Here is a 21984-nt window from a genome sequence, read left to right on the forward strand (position 1 = left end):
CCCCCACCAAGTGGTCTGTCACCTGACCAGGTTCATTACCCAGTACTAGATCCAGTATAGCCTCTCCTCTCGTCGGCCGGTCCACATACTGTGTCAGGAATTCTTCTTGAACACACCTGACAAATTCAGCCCCATCTATCCCCCTTGAGCTCAGGAGGTGCCAGTCAATATGAGGGAAGTTTAAATCACCCATATCTACTACCCAGTATTTCCTGCACCATTCTAAATCTTGCCCTCCTATCTGCTCCTCGGTGTCCCGAGGGCTATACGGGGGCCTATAAACTACTCCTAGAACAGTGATTGATCCCTTCCTATTTCTGACTTCCACCCAGACTCCTTCTGCAGCGTCCTCCCTTTCTATAGTCATGATTCTATCCCCGACCAGCAATGCCACTCCCCGCCCTTTTCTACCTCCTATCCTATTCCTTTTAAAACACCTGAACCCCGGGACCTGCATCACCCAATCCTGCCCTTCCTCCAAACAAGTTTCAGTAACGACCACAACATCGTAGTTCCACCTACTAATCCACGCTCTAAATTCATCCTCCTTTTTCCTAATACTACGAGCATTGAAATAGTCACATTTCAACCCATTTAACTGGCTGCAATTACGTTCTGTTCCCTTCCTGTCCTTCCTCATCAATTCACAACTCTTAGCATCATGCCCTTTTCTTTCTATCTTAATCCCTGCACTCACATTTTCATTCCCACCTCTCTGCCAAACTAGTTTAAACCCTCCCCAACAACTCTATCAAACCTCCCCGCCAGGATATTGGTCCCCCTGGGATTCAAGTGCAACCCGTCCTTTTTGTATAGGTCACACCGGCACCAAAAGAGGTCCCAATGATCCAAAAATCTGACTCCCTGCCCCCTGCTCCAATCCCTCAGCCACGGATTTATCCTCCACCTCATTCTATTCCTATCCTCACTGTCGCGTGGCACAGGAAGTAATCCAGAGATTACTACCTTTGAGGTCCTGCTTTTCAACTTCCTTCCTAACTCCCTGTAGTTCTCCTTCAGGATCTCTTCCATTTTCCTACCTATGTCAATGGTACCAATATGTACCACAATCTCTGGCTGTTCTCCCTCCCACCGCAGGATATCTTGGAAGCGATCAGAAACATCCCCGACCCAGGCACCTGGGAGGCAAACTACCATTCGAGTTTCTTTCCTGCATCCACAGAATCGCCTGTCTGAACCCCTGACTATAGAGTCCCCTATCACTATTGTCTTCTTCTTCTTCTTCCTTTCTCTACCTTCCTGAGCAACAGGGCCAGACTGTGTGCCAGAGGCACGACCACTGTCGCTTCCCCCAGGTAGGCTGTCCCCCCCATCCAACAGTACTCAAACAGGAGTACTTATTGTCAAGGGGTGCAGCCACAACCACCTGACCTCCTCCTTAATCCCACCTCCTAAGGTGTGTCTAAAACAAAGGAAAACTGGAATACTGAGCTGCCAGTCCCGCCCCTTCTGCAGCCAGATCGCACTGATGGGTATACTATCATAATTCAAGGTGTTGATCCGTGCCCTGAATTCAACTGTCTTTTCAACCACACCTCTTTCTTTGGCATAGTATTTAGCTCAGGAATTTAGTGGCATCGTGCTCAACGTTTTAGTTCCTGACTTTGTCGGATGTCTAAACAACATCTATCTCTACAACCACTCTCCAAATTGTTCTGACTCTCTGGTTACCATCTTCTTGCTCTCCTAGGATGATCCCACCCTCAGATCCTTGCAGCGTGAGCTAGTGAAGCTTCCTGTTGATATGTTAGTACACTTCCAGTTCAGTTGCAAACTGTCTTCTCTGTACAGGATCCACCTTCGCTGGAAGAGTGCCCAATGATCCGAACATCTAGCGCCTTCCTTCCTGCGCCACATCCTTAGCCACGTGTTCAACTATATAATCTTCCTATTTATAGCCTCACTAACTCGTGGTACTAGTAGCAATCGTTTAGGTCATTACCCTGGAGTTCCTGCTCTTTAACTTAGCAGAGCTTTCCAGTAGATCTTTTGTTGGATCATACAGACAACCGTCAACTATTGACTCTTGGTTAGTCTCTCACACATATACATCTTCAGACAGATGTGCGGATGGGTGTTATATGATGGGAATTAGGAATGAGAAATAGGTAGTTGCACGGAGTCAGTGAGAATATTGATTCCATACGCTTGAGTACAGTCTGAATCAATTCAATTTCTTTCCATCCAGCTCGGCCACCGAGACCTCAAATATTAAGTGGCCGAACGGATAAAGTCTACGTGTCAGATGAATCGGTCAAGTTAACTTGTTGGATAACTGGTTCGGTACATTCTGATGCCACCTTTCACCTGTACAAAAACGGAAAACCAATAGAGGGAAAACAATCCCAGCGAATCAGCGTGACCTTCTCCATCGCGAATGGAGTTGATGCATCGGGCAAATACAGTTGTTTATACACGGGCATAGTGTCTGGTACAACCGTATCCTCAGAAGAAAGCGACAGCATAGAGGTAACAGTCGTGGGTGAGTGTTTTGTTTTCCGATTCCACCAGGTGACAAATACATACAATTGGAGCAAGAGTATTTCGACAGGGAGGTCCCACCGAAGGCGGTGCAAAAACAATATCTATTCACACTCATCTTGGGTTGACGCATGTGTACTACGACCGGGCATATCTCCTCCTTCAGTGTTCCTGTTTTCCCGCGCAAATCATATTTTTAGAGAGATTGAGGCAGAATGGGCACAATTGAAAGTTCAAAAGTCGAAGTAAGTGTATAAGTACGTCTATGTCACCATATCCAACCCTGAAAAACATTTTATTGCGGACATACACAATTAAACCACTGTACAAAAATAACCATAATAGATTCTATGAAAAAAATCGCCAATACCGGCGCTCTACTCGGTTCAAGATGTAACAAATTCCAAATACAAAGGAAAGAAGTAAGACTAGTAAAACATAATTAAGCAGTAAGTATCGAGAACCTAAGATGAACATTTAAAGTAAAATTGAATAGGTATATAGGCAGGAAAGGAATGGAGGATTATGAGCTAAGTGCTTGTCAGTGGCACTAGGTGAGAGTAAGCGTTAGGCACGGACTAGAACGGCCGAAATGGCTTGTTTCCGTGTTGTAATTGTAATATGGTTATATAGTTATATGGTTATATGAACTGTATTTGAATGTAAGTCTAGATTTTGTGGGATATCTCAATGGAGTGGCAAGTGAAGTTGAGTGAATCGTAAAAGCAAATTATGCACCAAATGCTGGGGTGAAAACAACACGTACAACACGCTGGAGGAACTCAGAAGGTCGGGCAGCAACAGTCAACTTTTTGGGCCGAGACGGTTAGTAAGGACTAAAGAGGAAGGTGTCAGGGTCCTTATCAATAAGCTGGGGGCGGACGGGTGGGAACTAGAAGGCTGCTAGGTGCCTGGTGAAAAACCAATAAGAGGACAGATCTGTAGAAGGGATAGGCAGGAAAGGTGAGGCGGCTAAGTATGGACATATCCGAATGGGAATGTAAAGCAGAGTTGAGGTGGGTGTTGGGGTGGTAGGTGAGGTCAATGGGAAGTAGGTCCCTGCGGCGGTGACAGGAGGATGGGCTGCAGGTCAAAGTGCAGAAATGGAGGAGATGCGGGTGAGGGCGTCATTGATGATGGAAGAAGGGAAACTACGATCTGCAGCCTGGGTGCAGATGCGGCGGAGACGGAGGAAATGGGAATAAGGAATAGCATTTTTCCATGTGGCAGTGTGAGAAGAGGTATAGTCGAGGTAGCTATGAGAGTCAGTGAGCATATAGAAGATGTCAGTAGACAGTCTGTCTCCAGAGATGGAGACCGAGAGGTCTAGAAGTGGGAGAGAAGTGTCCGAGATGGCCCAAGTGAATCACCTTTCCTGCTTATGTCCTCCCTGCTTCCCCTCCGCCACCCCTTGATCTTTCCTCTTATCTGTTTTTCACATGGCACCTAACAGCCTTCTCTTTCCCACGCTGCCCCCACCTTCTTTGTAGGGCCTCTGGCTCCTCCCTCTTCAGTCTTTACGAAGGGTCTCGGCCGGAAACGTTAACAGCTTGTTTCCACGGATACTGACCGACCTGCTGAGTCCTCCAGCGTGTTGTACGTGTAGAGGTTGAGTGGCGTTCTCCCCTTAAGTCCAAGAGCCTGTTGGCTGAAGGGTAGTAACCGTTCCTGAAGCAGGTAATGTGAATCTTAAGGGTCCTGTACATTCTTCCTGATGGTAGCAGCGAGAAGAACGCCAGTACTGTATTGTGGCGTCACTAATAATTGATGCTGCTTTCATGCGACAGCTCTTCGTGGAGATGTGCGTATTGGTGGAGAGTGCTTTACCCGTGATAGACGGAGCCATAGACATTACTTTTTAAGGGATTTTCCGTTCAAGGTAGGTTGTGCTTCCATACCAGCTTATGATGCAACGAGTCGATATACGCTCCACTGCAGATCTGTAGAAGTTCGTCAAATTTGTAGATATAATGCCGAAACTTCGCGAACTCCAAAGGAAGTAGAAGCACTGCCGTGCTTTCTTCACAATTGCGTTCTCCGACCAGAACAGTTCATCCGAAGTAATAACACTGAACAATGTAATATTGTTGAATGTTTCCACCTCTGATTGTTTGCTGAGGTTTAGCTGATAGACCCTTGGGTTCCTCGGCCTAAAGTCAATATTCAGCTCTTTACTCATGATCATATTTTGTAAGAGTTTGTTACTATGGTACCCTTCAGCCAGATCTGCAAACTCTGCCCTGTATGCGTATTTGTCACAACCTTAGATTCGGCCTACGAAGGTGGTATCGTCAGCAGACTTCATTATAACATTCAAGCAGTGCTTAACCATACAGTCATTAGCATAAAGTGAGTATGGCAGGGTTGGGGGGGGGGTGGTAAGTACACAGCTGTCCCTGTGTAGATGGAGATCGAGAAGATACTGTTAACAATCAGAACTAACTGGGGTCTCCAAGTGTGGAAATCGGGGATGCAGTTGCGCAATGAGTTATTGATTTAGGTGTTGAAACTTATTGATTAGTTTTCTGCGGATGATTATGTCGAGTGCCAAATAGTAGCCGATAAAAAAAATCACGATTTTTGCAACTTCCCTGTTCAGATGATCCTCTGTTGTGTTAGGAACCAGTAACATATCATCTGTTGCTCCGGTGGGCAAATTAAGGGGCATATTTGAATAAATATGCAATAGACAATAGACAATAGGTGCAGAAGTAGACCATTCGGCCCCTCGAGTCTGCACCGCCATTCTGAGATCATGGCTGATCATTCACTATCAATACCCAGTCCCTGCCTTGTCCCCATATCCCTTGATTCCCCTATCCATCAGATATCTATCTAGCTCCTTCTTGAAAGCATCCAGAGAATTGGCCTCCACCGTCTTCCGAGGCAGTGCATTCCACACCTCCACAACTCTCTGGGAGAAGAAGTTCTTCCTCAACTCTGTTTTAAATAACTCACCTCTTATTCTCAATCCATTCCCTCTGGTACTGAACTCTCCCAACATCTGGAACATAATTCATGCCTCAATCCTATCAAATCCTTTAATTATCTTAAACGTTTCAATCAGATCCCCTCTCAATCTCCTCAATTCCAGCGTGTACAAGCCCAATCTCTCCAATCTCTCTGCGGAAGACAGCCCTGCCATCCCAGGAATCAACCTAGTGAATCTACGCTGCACTTCCTCAATTGCCAGAATGTCCTTCCTTAAACCTGGAGACCAAAACTGTACACAATATTCCAGGTGTGGTCTCACCAGGGCCCTGTACAAATGCAAAAGGACATCCTTGCTCCTGTACTCAATTCCCCTTGTAATAAAGGCCATCATTCCATTTGCCCTCTTCACTGCCTGTTGCACGTGCTCATTCACCTTCATTGACTGGTGAACTAGGACTCCTAGGTCCCTTTGCGTTTCTCCCTTACCTAACTCTACACCGTTCAGTCAATACTCTGCCCTCTTGTTCCTGTTTCCAAAGTGGATAACTTCACATTTATTCATATTGAATGACATCTGCCAAGTATCTGCCCACTCACCCAGCCTATCCAAGTCTCCCTGTATTCTCCTAACGTCCTCTTCGCATATCACACTGCCACCCAGTTTAGTATCGTCAGCAAACTTGCTGATATAGTTTTCAATGCCCTCATCTAAATCGTTGACATAAATCGTAAAGAGCTGTGGTCCCAATACAGAGCCCTGTGGTACCCCACTAGTCACCTCCAGCCAGTCCGAGAAACATCGATTCACTGCTACCCTTTGCTTTCTATCTGGCAACCAGTTTTCTATCCATGTTGAAACCCTGCCCCCAAAGCCATGAGCTCTGATTTTACTCACCAATCTCCTATGTGGCACCTTATCGAATGCCTTCTGAAAATCAAGGCTGCAAAAGAATATCTCACCTCTTAACCCTCGTTGCTCTCTCCTTGCTTTCACTATGATTGGAGGGCTATTCTCCATATGACCATAGAACCATAGAATTAAACAGCACATAAGCAGGACTTTTGGCCCCTCTTGGCTGTGCCGAGACATTTTTCTGCCTAGTCCCACTGAGCTGCACCTGGCACATATCGCTCCATACACCTCTCATCCGTGACCCTGTCCAAGTTTTCCTAAATGTTAAAAGTGAGCCCACATTTACAAATTCATCTGGCGGCTCATTCCGCACACACACCACTCTCTGTGTGTAGTAGCCCCTCCAGTGTTCCCTTTAAACTTTTCCCCCTTCACCTGTAACCCATGTCCTCTGTTTTGTTTTCTCCCCTAGTCTCAGCGTAAAAAGCCTGCTTGCATTCACTCTATCTATAGTCATCATAATTTTATATACCTCTCTCAAGTCTCCCCTCATTCATCTACGCTCCAGGGAATAAAGTCCTAACCTATTCAACCTTTCTCTGTAACTCAGCTTCCCAAGTCCCAGCAACGTCCTTGTAAACCTTCTCTGCACTCTTTCAACCTTGTTAATATCCTTCCTGTAACTTGGTGACTAGAACTGCACCCAGTACTCCAAATTCGGCCTCACCAATAGCTTATACAACCTCACCATAACATTCCGGCTCCTATAGTCAATACTTTGATTTATAAAGGCCAATGTACCAAATGCTCTCGTTACTACCCTATGTACCTGTGACGTAACTTCTAGGGAATTTTGTATCTGTATCCTAAATCTATATCTGTTGAGGGATCTGTATCCCTCTGTTCTACTGCACTCCTCACTGTCTTGCCATTTACCTTGTATGTTCTACCTTGTTTTTTCCTTCCAAAATGCAATACCTCACACTTGTCTGTATGAAACTCCATCTGCCATTGTTCTGTCCATCTTCCAGCTGGTCCAGATCCCTCTGCAAGCATGAAAACCTTTCTGACTACACACTACACCTCAATTCTTTGTATCATCAGCAACTTTGCTGATCCAATTAAACACATTATCATCTAGATCATTGATCTAGATGATAAATATCAATGGATCTAGCACTCATCCCTGTGGTACACCATTAGTCACAGGCTTCCACTCAGAGAAGAGATCCTACACTACCACTCTCTGGCTTCTCCCATTGAGCCAATGTCTAATATAATTTACTACCTCGCCATGTATACATAGAGACTGAATCTTCCTAACTAAACTCCCATGTAGGACCTTGTCAAAGGCCTTTCTGAAGTACATGTAGACAACATCCACTGCCTTCCCTTCATCCACATTCCTTGTAACCTCCTCGAAAAACTCTAATAGATTTGTTAAACATGACCTACCACGCACAATGCCGTTTTGACTTTCCCTACTAAGTCCCTGACTAGCTAAATACTTGTACATCCTATCTCTTAATAGTTATTTCAATAATTTACCTACTACCGACGTCAAACTTACCGGCCGATAATTTACTGGATTACTTTTAGAGCCTTTTTTAAACAATGGAACAACATGATGTATCCTCCAATCCTCCGGCACCTCACCCGTAAATACCAACATTTTAAATATATCTGCCAGGGCCCCTGCAATTTCAACACTAGTCTCCTTCAAGTTCCAAGGGACCTGTCAGGTCCTTTGTGTTTATCTACTTTGATTTGCCTCAAAATAGCAAGCGCCTCCTCCTCTTCAATATGTGTAGGTTCCATGACCTCAGTACTTGTTTGCCTTTTTTCCATTGACTCCATACCTGTTTCCTTAGTAAATACAGACGTGAAAGAAAACATTTAAGATCCCCCCCCCCCCCATTTCTTTTGGTTCCATACATATCCGACCACTCTGATCGTCAAGAGGCCCAATTTTATTCCTTTCTATCCTTTTGCTCTTAATATATCTGTTGAAGCTGCTTGGATTATCCTTCACCTTGACTGCCAAAGCTACCTTATGCCTTCTTTTAGCTCTCCTGATTTCTTTCTTAAGCATTGTTTGGAAGTTTTATACTCCTCAAATGCCTTATTTGCTTATATACATGTCATACATCTCTTCTTTATCAGAGTTCCAATATCCCTAGAGAACAAAGGTTCCTTAAATTCTTATCCACTTTCCCTTTAATCCTGTCAGGAACATACAAACTCTGCTCTCTCAAAATTTCTCCTTTGAAGGCCTCCCACTTACCAACGACATCCTTGCCAGAGAACAACCTGTCCCAATTCACGCGTTTCCCATTTCTTCAAGTTTGACCTTTTCCGACTTTATATCTTCAACCCGAAGACTATATCTATCTTTATCGATGATCAAGTTGAAAGTAACGGTGTTATGATTACTGGAAACAAAGTGTTCCCCTATGCACTCTTCCGTTACCTGTCCTAACTCGTTTCCTAATAGGAGATCTAATTTTCCTTCCTCTATATATTGACTTAGAAAACTTTCCTGGACACATTTTACAAACTTTAACCCGTCTAGACCTTTAACAGTATGGAAGTCCCAATCAATACGTGGAAAATAAAAATCCCCTACTATCGCAACTTTATGTTTCCTGCAATTGTCTACTATCTCTCTGCAAATTTGCTCCTCCAATTCTCGCTGACTATTGGGTGGTCTATAATACAACCCCATTAATGTGCTCATACCTTTCCTGTTTCTCAGCTCCACCTATATGGCCTCGGCAGACAAGCCCTCCAATCTGTCCTGCCGGAGCACTGCTGTAACATTTTCCCTGACTAGCAATGCCACCCCCCCCCCCCCCATCTCATACTTCCCCTCCGCCTCTATCACTTCTGAAACATCGGAACCCTGGAACAGTAAGCTGCCAGTCTTACCCCTCCTAAAGTCAGGTTTCACTAATGGCTACAATGTCATGATTCCACGTGTCAATCTACGTCCTCAGCTCGTCAACCTTCCCCACATTACTCCTCACATTGAAATAGAGGGAAATTCTGGAAGATCATATCCCAACTTTCATCATATATATGTCGTTGTATCTTTTTTCCCGGATTTTGTTAAAAAGCATGCGAAACCCAAGACTGTTAAAGATTTCCATGGACTACTTTAACACATCCATGCCATATCTATCAGGTCCGCTTGTGCTCACATTACCCAGCCTGCAAAAGCAGATGGCGCGTAGTCTCCAATCAGCCAATAGGATTCATCTGCCACTCGTTACAGGCTCATCACCTGCAGCCTTAATAATCCATTATCTCCCCCAGCCCTTCTTCACTCACGTACCATCTAGCTTCAAACGGTATTTCTCCTCTTCATTCTTCCTTCGTAAAGTTTACCCTGCTGCCTGTTGTGTTTAGTTTCTGTTCTCTCCTGCTTTGCTCCTCATGGTGACTTGTCTATTAATAATGATTTCGTTTGTTGCCTAACTGTCTCCCCTACTGTGCTTTTGGGTCAGGTCTTCACTATATTTTCTGACAGTGTCACTTTGAGCTAATGTCCTGGTTTGCCCGGAGAATTACAAAAAAGCTTCTATCACTATTCAGGAGCTGCATTACTGGTTTATGGACTGTTCATGTTAAATCTTCCGCATGCGCAGAATTTAAATCTAATATTCATAAGTATCTGCGTTCATTGCCACCCGCAATCTTCTGCTTTGGTGATTCTGTCCTCGTGATCTTTGTTTTCCAACATCACAAGCCACACTAAATTGCATTTTATCTTGGTGATCTATAAAATTTACCGCTTACAATCTCAGGCACGTTCTGATAGATTAGCTATGGACACGATCTTTCCTATAGTGGGGGAGTCTAGTACTGGAGTGCAAATATGAGAAAGGATGAGCTGGGATTCGAGACGATCCAAATAGCGTTTCAAGGGAAAGACAGAACAGATGAAAGTCTTAACGTATACTTAGCGTTTGAGGCTCTGGACCCTACTCACTGGTGCGTAAAAATAAATGAAGTTTGTGCAGTCTCTTTAAAAGACTTTGGACTTTGAAAGGTCTACTTAGACTGGACGTGATGTTCCCCATAGTGTGAGAGATCAGAAGACGCAGGTCGGATGGAAGGATGGTCCTTTCGAAGAGAGATGAGGAGGAAGTTCTGCTTTTAGATGGTGAAGAATGTGGTATTCATTTCCACTGTAGTTTCTGGAGGTCGTCACTGGGTATATTTAAATGGAAACTGTAGGTTCATTATTAGTATGGAAGTCAAAGGCTGGGGTGGAAAACGAGGAGAACAGCGTTAAGAACGATAGATAATAAGTCAGCCATTATGGAATGGTGGAGCAGATCTTATAGGTGGAATGATCTCAATTTGATCCCATGTCTTATGTTCCTATATCTAGGTTTGCTGAAATAGTTGCGTGTCACAGTTATTTGCTTGCATTATTGTTTGCATGATTTCTTTCCTTCTCTCTGCACATTGGGCGTTTAACTGTCTTTTTTAACGTGTTCTTTTGGGTATCTTGTCTTTTGGCAACCAAACTCCAAATTTAGCTTCACGAAGTTCTAAAACGTCTTGAATATAATATCTTATCTCAAGTACTCAGTCTTTTGACTTATGAAACCCAATGTGCCAAAATCATTATTTACTACGCTTTCAAGCTATAACGCTGTTTTCTATGAATTATTCCCCTACATTTCAATATTTTTCCTTCCACCGCTTTCTTCAGTTACCCCTGTGTAAAACCTATCCTGATTGATCATATCGAACTGCATCAACTCTCACTAAAATCTGTCTAACATTTTCAGCCCATTTTCCCAACTGGTCCAGATCCCCTTGCATGTTATGATAGTCCTTCTCGTTGTCCACTACACTACCAATCTCGGTATCATCCGCAACATTGCTGCTCCACTTCACCTCTTATCATCCAAATCGTATCCAGCAAATCAATATCTTTAACTTATATTTAGTAGCTCTTTCGTTCAATCATACAGACAGACAGACGTCACCTTTTGCCTCTAGAAAGTTCCTTATACATAGAAAACGTCAGAAGAGGGCTGGGTGTTAAATAATGGGAATTAGGAATGGGAGGTAAGTAGCTGCACAGAACGGGGTTTGCACGGAGTTAGTCAGAATTTTGATTCCGTCCGCTTGTCAGCAGTCTGAATGAATTTATTTTCTTTCCTTCCAGCTCAGCCACCGAAACCTCAAATATCAAGTGATCGAGGAGACAAGGTCTATCTGACAGAAGAATCGGTCATTTTAACATGTCAGATAACTGATCCGGTACATTGCGATGGCACCTTTCACCTATACAACAACCAACAATATGTAAAGAAAGAACCATCACAGCAAGGCAGCGCGACGTTCACCATCGCGACTGGAGGTGATGCATCGAGCCAATACAGTTGTATTTACTGGTGCACGATGTCCGGTAGAAACATATCCTCAAGAGAAAGCGACAGAATAAAGTTAACAGTGGTGGGTGAGTGTTTTGCTTTCGTATTCAACCAGCTGAGAAATGCACACAATTGGGGCAAAAGTATTTCGTTAGGGAGTTCCTGTCTATTTTAGAGCAAACAAAATATCAATTCACATTCATGTTGTTTTGAAGTTTGCCTAGCACAACCGAATATGCATTCTTCTTCAACTTTTCCGTTTTCCCCCTCGAATCATATTTTGCAGATATTCAGACATACTGGTCAGTATTCGAATTTTAAAGTTCAAAGTAAGTTTATTGTTGAAGTACGTATATGACACGATATACAACCCTGAGATGCACTTTCCTGCGGGCATACTCAACGAATCCAAAGTACAACAATAACCATAATAGATTCCATGAAAGACCTCGCCAATGTGGGCACTAAACCAGGCACAAAAGACAACAAATTTCAAATACAAAAAGAAAGAAATAAAACTAGCAATACATAAATATGCAATAAACATCGAGAACAGGAGATGACGAGTGTTTGAAAGTAAGTCTAGATTTTGTGGGAATATTTCATTGACGTGGTAAATGATCTACTGCGGTTCTCCCCTTTAGTTCAAGAGCCTAAAAGCTGAAGGATAATAACTGATCCTGAAGCTGGTGATGTGAATCCTAACGGTCCAGTAAATTCTTCTCTGATGGCAGCACCGAGAAGAACGCAAGTACTGGATAGCGGCGTCCCTGATGATTGATGCTACTTTCCTGCGACAACTCTTTGTGCTGATGTGCTAAGTGGTGGAGTGTTCTTTACAACTGATGGACTGGGCTATATCCATTACTTTTTGTAGAATGTTCCATTCAAGTAATTCGCGTTTCCATGCCAGGCTGCAATGTACACAGTCAATATACACTCCACTACATATTTATAGGCGGTCGTCTAAGTTATAGATGTAATGCCGAATCTTCGCGAATTCCGAAGGAAGTAGAGTCGCTGCCGTGCTTTCTTCGTAATTAAAGTCACGCGCTGGACACGTACAGCTCCTCCGAAATAACAACACCGAGCCATGTAACATTGCTGATTTTTTTCCAGCTCTGTCTGTCATCGACTGGCTCATAGAGCTCTGGGTTCTTCCTCCTAATGTCAATATTCAGCTCTTTAATTTTGATCATATTGTTTAAGAGTTTGCTGCTATGGCAAGCCTCAACCAGAGTTTCAATCTCTGTCCTGTATGCTTATTCGTCACCACCTTTCATTCAGCCTTTAACGGTGGTGTCGTCAGCAAACTTGAATGCGGCATTGAAGCTGTGTTTAGCCATATATTCATAAGTGTAAAATAAGTAGTGCAACCCCAATGCTGATTGAGTTCATGAAGGCGATATTGTTGCCAATCTGAACTAACTTGGATCTGCAAGTGAGAAAATCGAGGATGCAATTGCACAATGAGGTGTTTTAGTCAAGGTCTTGAAGTTTATTGATTAGTTTAATACGGATGATGGTATAGAATGGCGAGTAGTAGTCGACAAAGAACACCCTGATGTTTGCAACTTTGCTATTCAGATGTTCCCCGGTTGCGTAAAGAACCAATGACATAGCATCTGTTGCTCCAGTGAGCAAATTGAGCCGCATATAATTATAAATATACAGTTGTAAAAGATTATTTCACCTCTTAACCCTCACTGATTTCTCGTTGCGTTTACCGTTAATGGAGAGGAATTCTCGTGGGAAATGTTGGAAGATCCTATAAGACCGTAAGATACAGGAGCAGAAGTAGGCTGTTCGGCCCTTCGAGTCTGCTTCGCCATTCAATCATGAGCTGATCTTACTCTTCCAGACATCCCCACTCCCCTGCATTCTCCCCATACCCATTGATGCCCTGGCTAATCAAAAACCTATCTATTTCTGTCTTAACTGTACCCAATGACCTGGCCTCCACAACCGCAGTGGCAACAAGTTCCATAGATTTACCACACTCTGACTAAAGTAATTTCTCCGCATCTCTGTTCTAAATGGACGTACTTGAATCCTGACTTCGTGCCCATATGTTCAAAACTCCCTTACTATGGAAAATAATTTTGCCATATCTAATCTGTCGAGGACTTTTACAATTCGGAAAGTTTCTATGAGAGCGGTCCTTATTCTCCTGAACTCCAGGGAATACCATCCAAAAGCTGCCAGACGTTCTACATACGGTAACCCTTTCATTGGTGGAGTCATTCTCGTGAATCGTCTCTGAACCCTCGACAATGACAATATATCCTTTCTAAAATAAAGAGCCAAAAACTGCACACAATACTTCAAATGTGTTCCCACGAGTGCCCTATAGAGCCTCAACATCATATCCCTGCTCTTATATTCTATACCTCTAGAAATGAATGCCAGCATTGCATTCGCCTTCTTCACCACCGACTCAACCTGGAGGTTAATCTTTAGGGTATCTTGCAAAAGACCTCTCAAGTCTCTTTGCATCTCTGCATTTTGAATTCTATTCGCATCTAAATAATTGAGTGCCAGTTTGTTTCTTCCACCAACGTGCATGCCCATACGCTTTCCAACATTATATTTCATTTGCCACGTTTTTGCGTATTCCCCTGAACTATCTAAGTCTCTCTGCAGGCTCTCTGTTTCCTCAACACTACCCACTCCTCCACCTGTTTTTGTATCAGCGGAAAATTTAGCCACAAATCCATTAATCCCATAGTTTAAATCATTGACATATATCTTACAGAGCAGTGGTCACAATACAGACGCCTGTGGAACTCCAAAGGTAACCGACAGCCTGCCAGAATAGGATCCCTTTATTCTCACTTTCTGTTGTGTGCCAAGCAGCCAATACTCGATCCATCCTAACAACTGCCCTGTAATTCCAGCAATGAAAGGTTGTAGGTGTTGTGGATAGTGTGGACTGTCAGAGGATTACATTAATACAATGCAAAACTGGGCTGAGAACTGGAAGGTGGAGATCAACCCAGACATGTGTGAAGTGGTTCATTTTGGTAGGTCAAATATGAAGGCGGAATATAGTAAAGGTAATGGAAAGACTCTTGGAAGTGTGGAGGATCAGAGGGATCTTGTGGTCCGAGTCCACAGGACGCTCAAAACAGCTGCGCAGGTTGTCGCGGTGTTCAAGAAGAGATACGGTGTATTGGCCTTCATTAAACGTGGAATTGAATTTAGGAGCCGAGAGGTAATGTTGCAGCTATATAGGAACCAAGTCAAACACCACTTGGAGTACTCTGCACTGTTCTGGTCGCCTCACTACTGGAATGACGTGGAAGCCACAATAAAGGTGCAGAGGTTATTTACAATAATGTTGCCTGGATTAGGGAGCATGCCTTATGAAAACAGATTGAGTGAACTCGGTCTTTTCTCCTTGTTGCGACGGAGGATGGGAGGTGACCTGAGAGAGGTGTATATGATGATGAGAAGCGTTGATCGTGTGGATAGTCAGAGGCCTTTTCCCAGGGGCGAAATGGTTGCCACCAGGACACAGGTTTCAGGTGCTGTGGAGTAGGTACAGACATGTCACGGGTAAGAATTTTACTCAGAGAGTGGTGAGTGCGTGGAATAGGATACCGGCAATAGTGATAGAGGCGGATACGATAGGGTATTTTAAGAAACTTTTAGATAGGTACATGGAGCTTAGAAAAATAGAGGGCTCTGGGGAAGTTCAGTAATTTCTAAGGTAGGAATATGTTCGGCACAACTTTGTTGGCTGAAGGGCCTCTATTGTGCTCTAGGTTTTCTATGTTTCTATGTTGCCATGGGCCCTTATCTTGCTAAGCAGGCTCATGTGCAGCACTTTATTAAAGGCCTTCTGAAAATTCAAGTACACCAATTCTACTGCATCTCCTTTGTCTACCCTGCTTATAATTTCTTCACAAATTTCAGGCAACCATGCTGACTTTGGCCTATCTTGTCATGTGCTTCCAGGTATTCCGGAATCTCATCCGTAACAATCGATTCCAACAACTTCCCAACCACTGATGTTGGGCTAACAGGTCTATAGTTTCCTTTCTGCTGTCTCCCACCTCTGTTAAGTTGCGATGTAACATTTCCAATATTCTAGTGATCCAGTACAATGCCAAAATCTATCGATTCTTGAAAGATGATTGCTAATGCCTCCGCAATATCTCCTGCTACTTCGTTCAGAACCCAAGGGTGTATTCCATCAGGTCCAGCTGATTTCTCCACCCACCGACCATTAAGCTTCCTGAGAACCTTCTCAGTCGTAATTCTTATTGCACATACTGCACTTCCCTGAGACTCTTGAATTTCCGGTATACAAGGTTTTTTTCGCAGTAATTCCAATCATTGATTCCTGCTAATGTCTCTTTCCAAGCTAGTTCCCCTCTCATGTCGTTGTAATGTCCTTTATTGCATTGAAGTACCGACTCAGTGGAATGTTGTTTCTCCTTCTCAAAATTCAAAGTGAACTCCATCGTATTTTGATCACTGTTCAGCAAGAGTTCTTTAACTTTAAGCTCCCTTATCACATCCAGATCATTGCACAACCCTCAATCCAGCACAGCTGATCCCTTCATGGGTTCAGCAACATGCTGTTCCAAAACGTCATCCGTTAGGCATTCTGTAAGTTCTCTCCTCTCTCTTGAGGTTCAGTACTCGCCTGGCTTTCCCAATAAACTTTCATGTTATAATTCCCAACAATTATCATGACATTGCTCTTCTGATACGGCTTTTCGATCTCCTGCTGTAATTTTCTAATCCACAACCTGGCTGCTGTTTCAAGGCCTGTATACAGCTGCCGTTAGGGTCCTTTTACCCTTGCTATTTCTTAAGTCAACCATAGAAACTCTACACCTTCCGAAACTATGTCATCACTTTCTAATGATTAAATATTATTTCTTATACACAGGAATATGCCACCCTTTCTGTCTACAAACATATTTTTCCTATACACCGCGTATCCTTGGACATTTAACTCCCAGTAGCAGCCATTTGTTATCCAAGAGCAGTGATGGCCACCAAGTTTTACGTACCAATCTGTAGCTGGATTTTAACATCGTCCATTTTACTTCTTATTGTTTAGTCTTATACTCTCCCAAGTTTCATTATATATCGGGTGGTATTTTTTTTCTGGACTGATAAAAAGCATGCGAAATCCAAAACTATTCAAGGTTTTGATAGGCTATTTTCATGGGTTTCCATGCCATATCTATTAGGTCTGCTCCCGCTCGCATTCTACAATCTGCAAATGCATACCACGCCCAGTCTCCACCCCGCCACTCGTTCCAGGCTCATCATCTGCAATCTATTTAATCCCTTCTCAACCACAGTGCTCGTTCACTCATCTGTACCATCCAGCCTAAACCACCTTTCCTCGTCTTCACTCTTTCTGCCTAAAGTTTTCTCTGTTGCTTGCTCGGTTTAGTTTCTGTTCCCTCCTGTTTTGCTCCCCATTGTGCCTTGTCTATTACTGATGATTTGATTTGTTGCTAAACAGTCTACCCTATTCTGCTTTTGGGTCAAGCCTTTTCTATATTTTCTGAAACTGTTACTTGGAGCTAATTTCCTGGTTTGTCTGGAGATTTATAAGAAAGCTGTCATCGCTATTCACGAACTAAGTTCTGTGTTATGGCCTACTTATTATAATCTCCCTCATGCTCCGAATTCAAATCCAATATTCATAAATGTCTGCGATAATTACCGTCCGCAGTTTTCTGCTTAGGCGTTTCTGTCCTCGTGATCTTTGTTTTCCAGCATCACAAACCACATTTAATCCGTTTTTTATATTGTTATGTACCCCATAACTGGGTGTCTAACCAGCGGAGAAAGAAGAATCCGTTGGAGTCTGGTGGTACTATATTCAAGACTGTTTATTAGTAAAATAAGCAAATCAATACCAATAATGCAAATATATAGATAACACACGTTAGCAATAATAAACCTATAAGTGTAGGAATAATAATAAGCAATAATAAACAAGCTCTATCGATGTCTAGGTGTAAATGAATTGTCGTAGAATATAAAGTTCAGTTCAGTTCATGCATGCTGAGGTAGATATGGTTGTTGTATTGTAATCGTTGGAGAGAGAGAGAGAGAGAGAGAGAGAGAGAGAGAGAGAGAGAGAGAGAGAGAGAGAGAGTAACAGCTACAACAGTCAAACCTTCCTTTACGTTCTTGATCCGTCGTGTCGTTATGGTCATTCAGTTATGACCCCTCTGTCCTTCAGCTAGACAGTTCTTCTGTGGTGCACTCGTCACTCTGGCAAGAGTGGACACACACACAAGTCCCCACCGGCTTTGCTAAAACAATGCCGGTTTAACTGACAGGTCTCCTGGTCCGGTCTCCGATGCCCCACACCTTCCCGTGGGTTCCAACACTCAATCAGTGTCCACTAGCGTGTCTCCTGGTGTTTCTGAAGGGTGTCTCTCCATACCTGACTTTAATCCCTACTCACGGGGTCTCAGCTATCAATAAATTTTGAATGACTGTGTCCATCATACCAGCGCACTCCGGCTGTCCACTGAGGGATGTTAATGAACAGAATGGTACAAGATAAATAACCCCCTCAGAAGTCATAATACGGTGAGTCAACAAGTCTCTCTCCCCTTTCTGATCAGTAGCAGATGTTCTTGCAGGTTTCCTCCTCATCTCTCTCTCTCTCTCTCTCATGAGCAGCATAACAACAGTAATGTTGTGTGATTCTCCCGGGGGGTGGGGGGGGGGGGGGGAACATGGGCAACTCTGAACCCTTCTGCCCATCAGAGCTGTTCGTCCTTCATAACAAATTATATATAAAACCTAGAGTATTTACCCCTAAAATCACCAGAACGTTTTGGTAGAAAAGATATGAAGAGGATTTTTTTCCGACAATGAGGGAGTCTAGGACTGGAGGGCAATTCTGAGAAAGGATGTGCTGGTATTGAAGGTTTTCCAATGGCGTTTCAGGAGAAAGATTTAGCAAATGAAACGGTTAACATATACGCAGTGTTTGAGGCTTCTATCTGTAAGCGGTAAGTTCATTCAAACCAACCATAGGGCTAAACTTCTTCTTCCAGAAAGGCGTCATTAGGAGAGAAAATGCCTTTCAAATTATTATTGAACGTGACTTATTTTGCTTAACTGAAATCGGTCAAATCATACCGCAGGCACCGGACAGGGAAGACAACAGTTCCATTGGTCTGTCCAGGCAGATATTCTGGCATGTTCTTGAACTTGAGGGTCTTTAAATTATTGGGAAGTTCACTCTTCAAGGGGTAAGATCGCTTTACACATATAACTACAACTTCCATCTTGCCCTCCGTCTCTGCTTCACTCTGTTTCATCTGCTATCCATCCCCGCCACTTTTCCTTCCCGTTCATGCCACAGTCGCGTAGCTGTTACTGCGACGCTATCTCAGTTCGGGGCATCGGAGTTCGGAGTTCAATTCCAGCGACCACTGTAAGGAGTTTCTGTAAGTCCTCCCCATGGAATGCATGTGTTTCCCTGGGTCCTCCAATTATCTGCCACACTGCAAAGACTGTGGCAAGTAATTTGTTATATATATAAGTTGCCCAGTGATCAGTGCAGAGTTTAATTGGGGTTGTCGAGGGTCTGCAGGGCGGTGAGGCTCGAAGGGCCAGAAGGGCCAGTTGCCCGCTGTCTGTCTAAGTCATGTAACGTGATGCATCTTTGATATCTACGTTGAGCTTTCCTACGCGTTTCTACGACTTTTCCTCTGATGCGCTGTTATTGGGTTGATAATGCAGTAGTTATTATATCAATATGCTCTTGATACTGTCAGCAGTTCAGAACGTGTTACCAAACATTTCTACCTAACTTCAGTTTAGTTAAACAAACACATTATTGAAATGACTGGAGACATGTGAGCCATAATGAAATGTTCTAAGATTTTGCCTCCTTTGGGACTGAACTATGACCCGAAAAGTAGAGGTTTATGTTTTGCATGTCAAATATTTCAGCATGTTCTTTGTAAACTACAGAACCCGGTGGAAACGGCACTAACATTCGATCTCGGATAGGAATGTAGACAATTTTGAATTTTTTTCAATAGATGACGCACCTTTTTCTGAATTCTTGCCAAAAGCATATGTCTGCAACTGCTACCCTGACTTAATCTCGCCTATTTATCTATTTCAGAAAAGTCGATTCAGCCGTGGATTCCAGCTTTATCTGTTGTGACCCTTCTGTTGATGCTTGGAGTATTCGGTGTTTACTGCTGGAAAAAAAGGTAAGCGACACCTGTGAACAAGAGCCAACTATACAGCAGGCAAGAGGAAGATTTTTGTCTCACTTTAATTCCCCTTGCATAGGCCTATCTCACATCGCCTAAATGTGGGCCAAAAATGGCATAAGGTTATGAAATGCCATGCGAAATAAAAATGGTTGACTTTTAAGGACATTTAATATAAGGATGAAAATAAATTTGACCATTCCTACACTCTTTAAGAGTAGAAGTCCAGAATCAGATCGAGATTTAATATCACCGACATGAGTCGTGAAATTTGCTAACTTTACGGCAAAGGTACAATGAAATATATATTAATTAAATATAGAGATGAAACTAAATGACAGTAAGTGTGTGTGTGTATTAGTTAAGTTAAAATGAGTAGTGCGGAAAGAAACAGAAATAAAAAATAACGTGTTTACTCTCCTTTTAGAAATTGGATGGCAGTGAAAGAAGCTGTCCCTGAATCACTTAGTGTGTGCCTTTAGGCTTCTGTACCTCCTTCCTGACGGTAACAATGATAAGTGTGCATGTCCTCGATGGTGGGGGTCCTTAATCATGGACGCCACCTTCCTCAGGCACCGCTACTTTAAGACGTCTTGGATACAATGGAGGCCAGTACCCATAGTAAAGGACTCTAATTTTACAGGTTTCTGCAACTTACTTGAATCTTCTGCATTACCCCCTCCCAAATACCAGACCGTGAAGCAACCAGTCAGAATTCTCGCGCTCTTCCCTTCTGATCCCTCTATGAGGATTGGTTTGTGTTCCCACGTCTTACCCTTTCTGAAATCCACGCTCAGCTCTTTAGTCCTGCTGACGTTCAGTGCAATATTGTTGCTGCGGTACCGCTCAACTAACTGGTATATCTTACTCCTGTACAGCCTTTCCTCGCCATACGAAATTCTGGCAACAATGGTTGTATCATCAGCAAATTTACAGATGGCATTTGAGCTCGAGCTAGTCATTCAGTCGTTATATTTTCAAAATGCATACATCATCTTTTGAAAAGTGTCAGTCCGAAAGTGGTAGGCACCTTAATCGATTGCCACGTGTGTCCAGACTTGTCACATCCTTGTCAGGTAGATGCATCACTTGGATCCGTTTTCGTTTTTGAGTGTCTATAGCTTTGTCGGTTCATTAACTTCTATACTTCCATCATCATCATTACGTACTTTGTATACACAATAGCACGGAAAAACTGTAACTCTAAAATATACAGATCTCTCTATCTCCAACACACACGCATAAAACGCTTACACACACACGTTCATTCGCTATCCCACATTCGTAGATTCTCTGTCACTCACTCACAACTCTCCTCTCTCTCTCTCTCTCTCTCTCTCTCTCTCTCTCTCTCTCTCTCTCTCTCTCTCTCTCTCTCTCTCTCCTCTCTCTCTCTCTCTCTCTCTCTCTCTCTCTCTCTCTCTCTCTCTCTTTCTCGCTCCCACCCTCTCCACACCCCCCCCCCACATTTTTATCGCTCCCCTCATAACGACATGGAAATTAACAGTGCGCCCAGGTTGGCTTCAGTAACTTCGAAGCCCAGTTCATCAAATCCTGAGTCCGATTGTGTCAGTACTGATACGGGTTGCTGGCGGGGTTGAGTCACATCTCTATCAAAGGTGGAGACGGTGCTCTTTCCTTCCGCTAGCCTGCAACTCACCTTTGAACAAGTTGTATCATCATCTGCCTAGCGCCTCCCTACCCCCGATCAGGTCACTTGAAACCATGGGAGTGATGGGGGATGATGTATATTACAAGTCCTGACAATAAGTAGACAATCTCAGAAGGGTTTTGATCATGCCGGGGTCACCCATCTTGTAAAGAATGCAATGGCAAATCATTTCTGTGGAAAAATGTACCAAGAACAATTATGGTCATGGATAGACTATGACACATAATTGTGATTATGATGATCACAATATCTGACGGTCGGTTTTCTACCTGAAATCTAAAGGCAAACTCCTAGTAGATAAGTCATGTTCTATCGCTTTTCGTTTTCACTTTTTTGTTAGTTGTTTTACTTTCAATCTCGTTCTCACCTTCGGGGCCATGTTTGTATTCTTCTGACAGTTGTGGA

General features: G+C 43.3%; 1 protein-coding gene across 1 annotated transcript in view; it reads left to right on the forward strand.

Moving 5' to 3' along the window:
* Positions 1-21974, forward strand: part of LOC132380683 (carcinoembryonic antigen-related cell adhesion molecule 5-like) — a 48790-nt gene extending 26816 nt beyond the window's left edge. The window contains exons 5-7 of the mRNA XM_059949669.1: positions 11475-11768; positions 19814-19904; positions 21920-21974. Of these exons, the coding sequence (XP_059805652.1) occupies positions 11475-11768; positions 19814-19904; positions 21920-21974 (440 nt within the window). The remainder of the gene's footprint in view (positions 1-11474; positions 11769-19813; positions 19905-21919) is intronic.
* The last annotated feature ends 10 nt before the right edge of the window (positions 21975-21984 follow it).

The sequence above is a fragment of the Hypanus sabinus genome, chromosome 24 (genome assembly GCF_030144855.1).
Source record: "Hypanus sabinus isolate sHypSab1 chromosome 24, sHypSab1.hap1, whole genome shotgun sequence".
NCBI classification, from domain to species: Eukaryota; Metazoa; Chordata; class Chondrichthyes; order Myliobatiformes; family Dasyatidae; genus Hypanus; species Hypanus sabinus.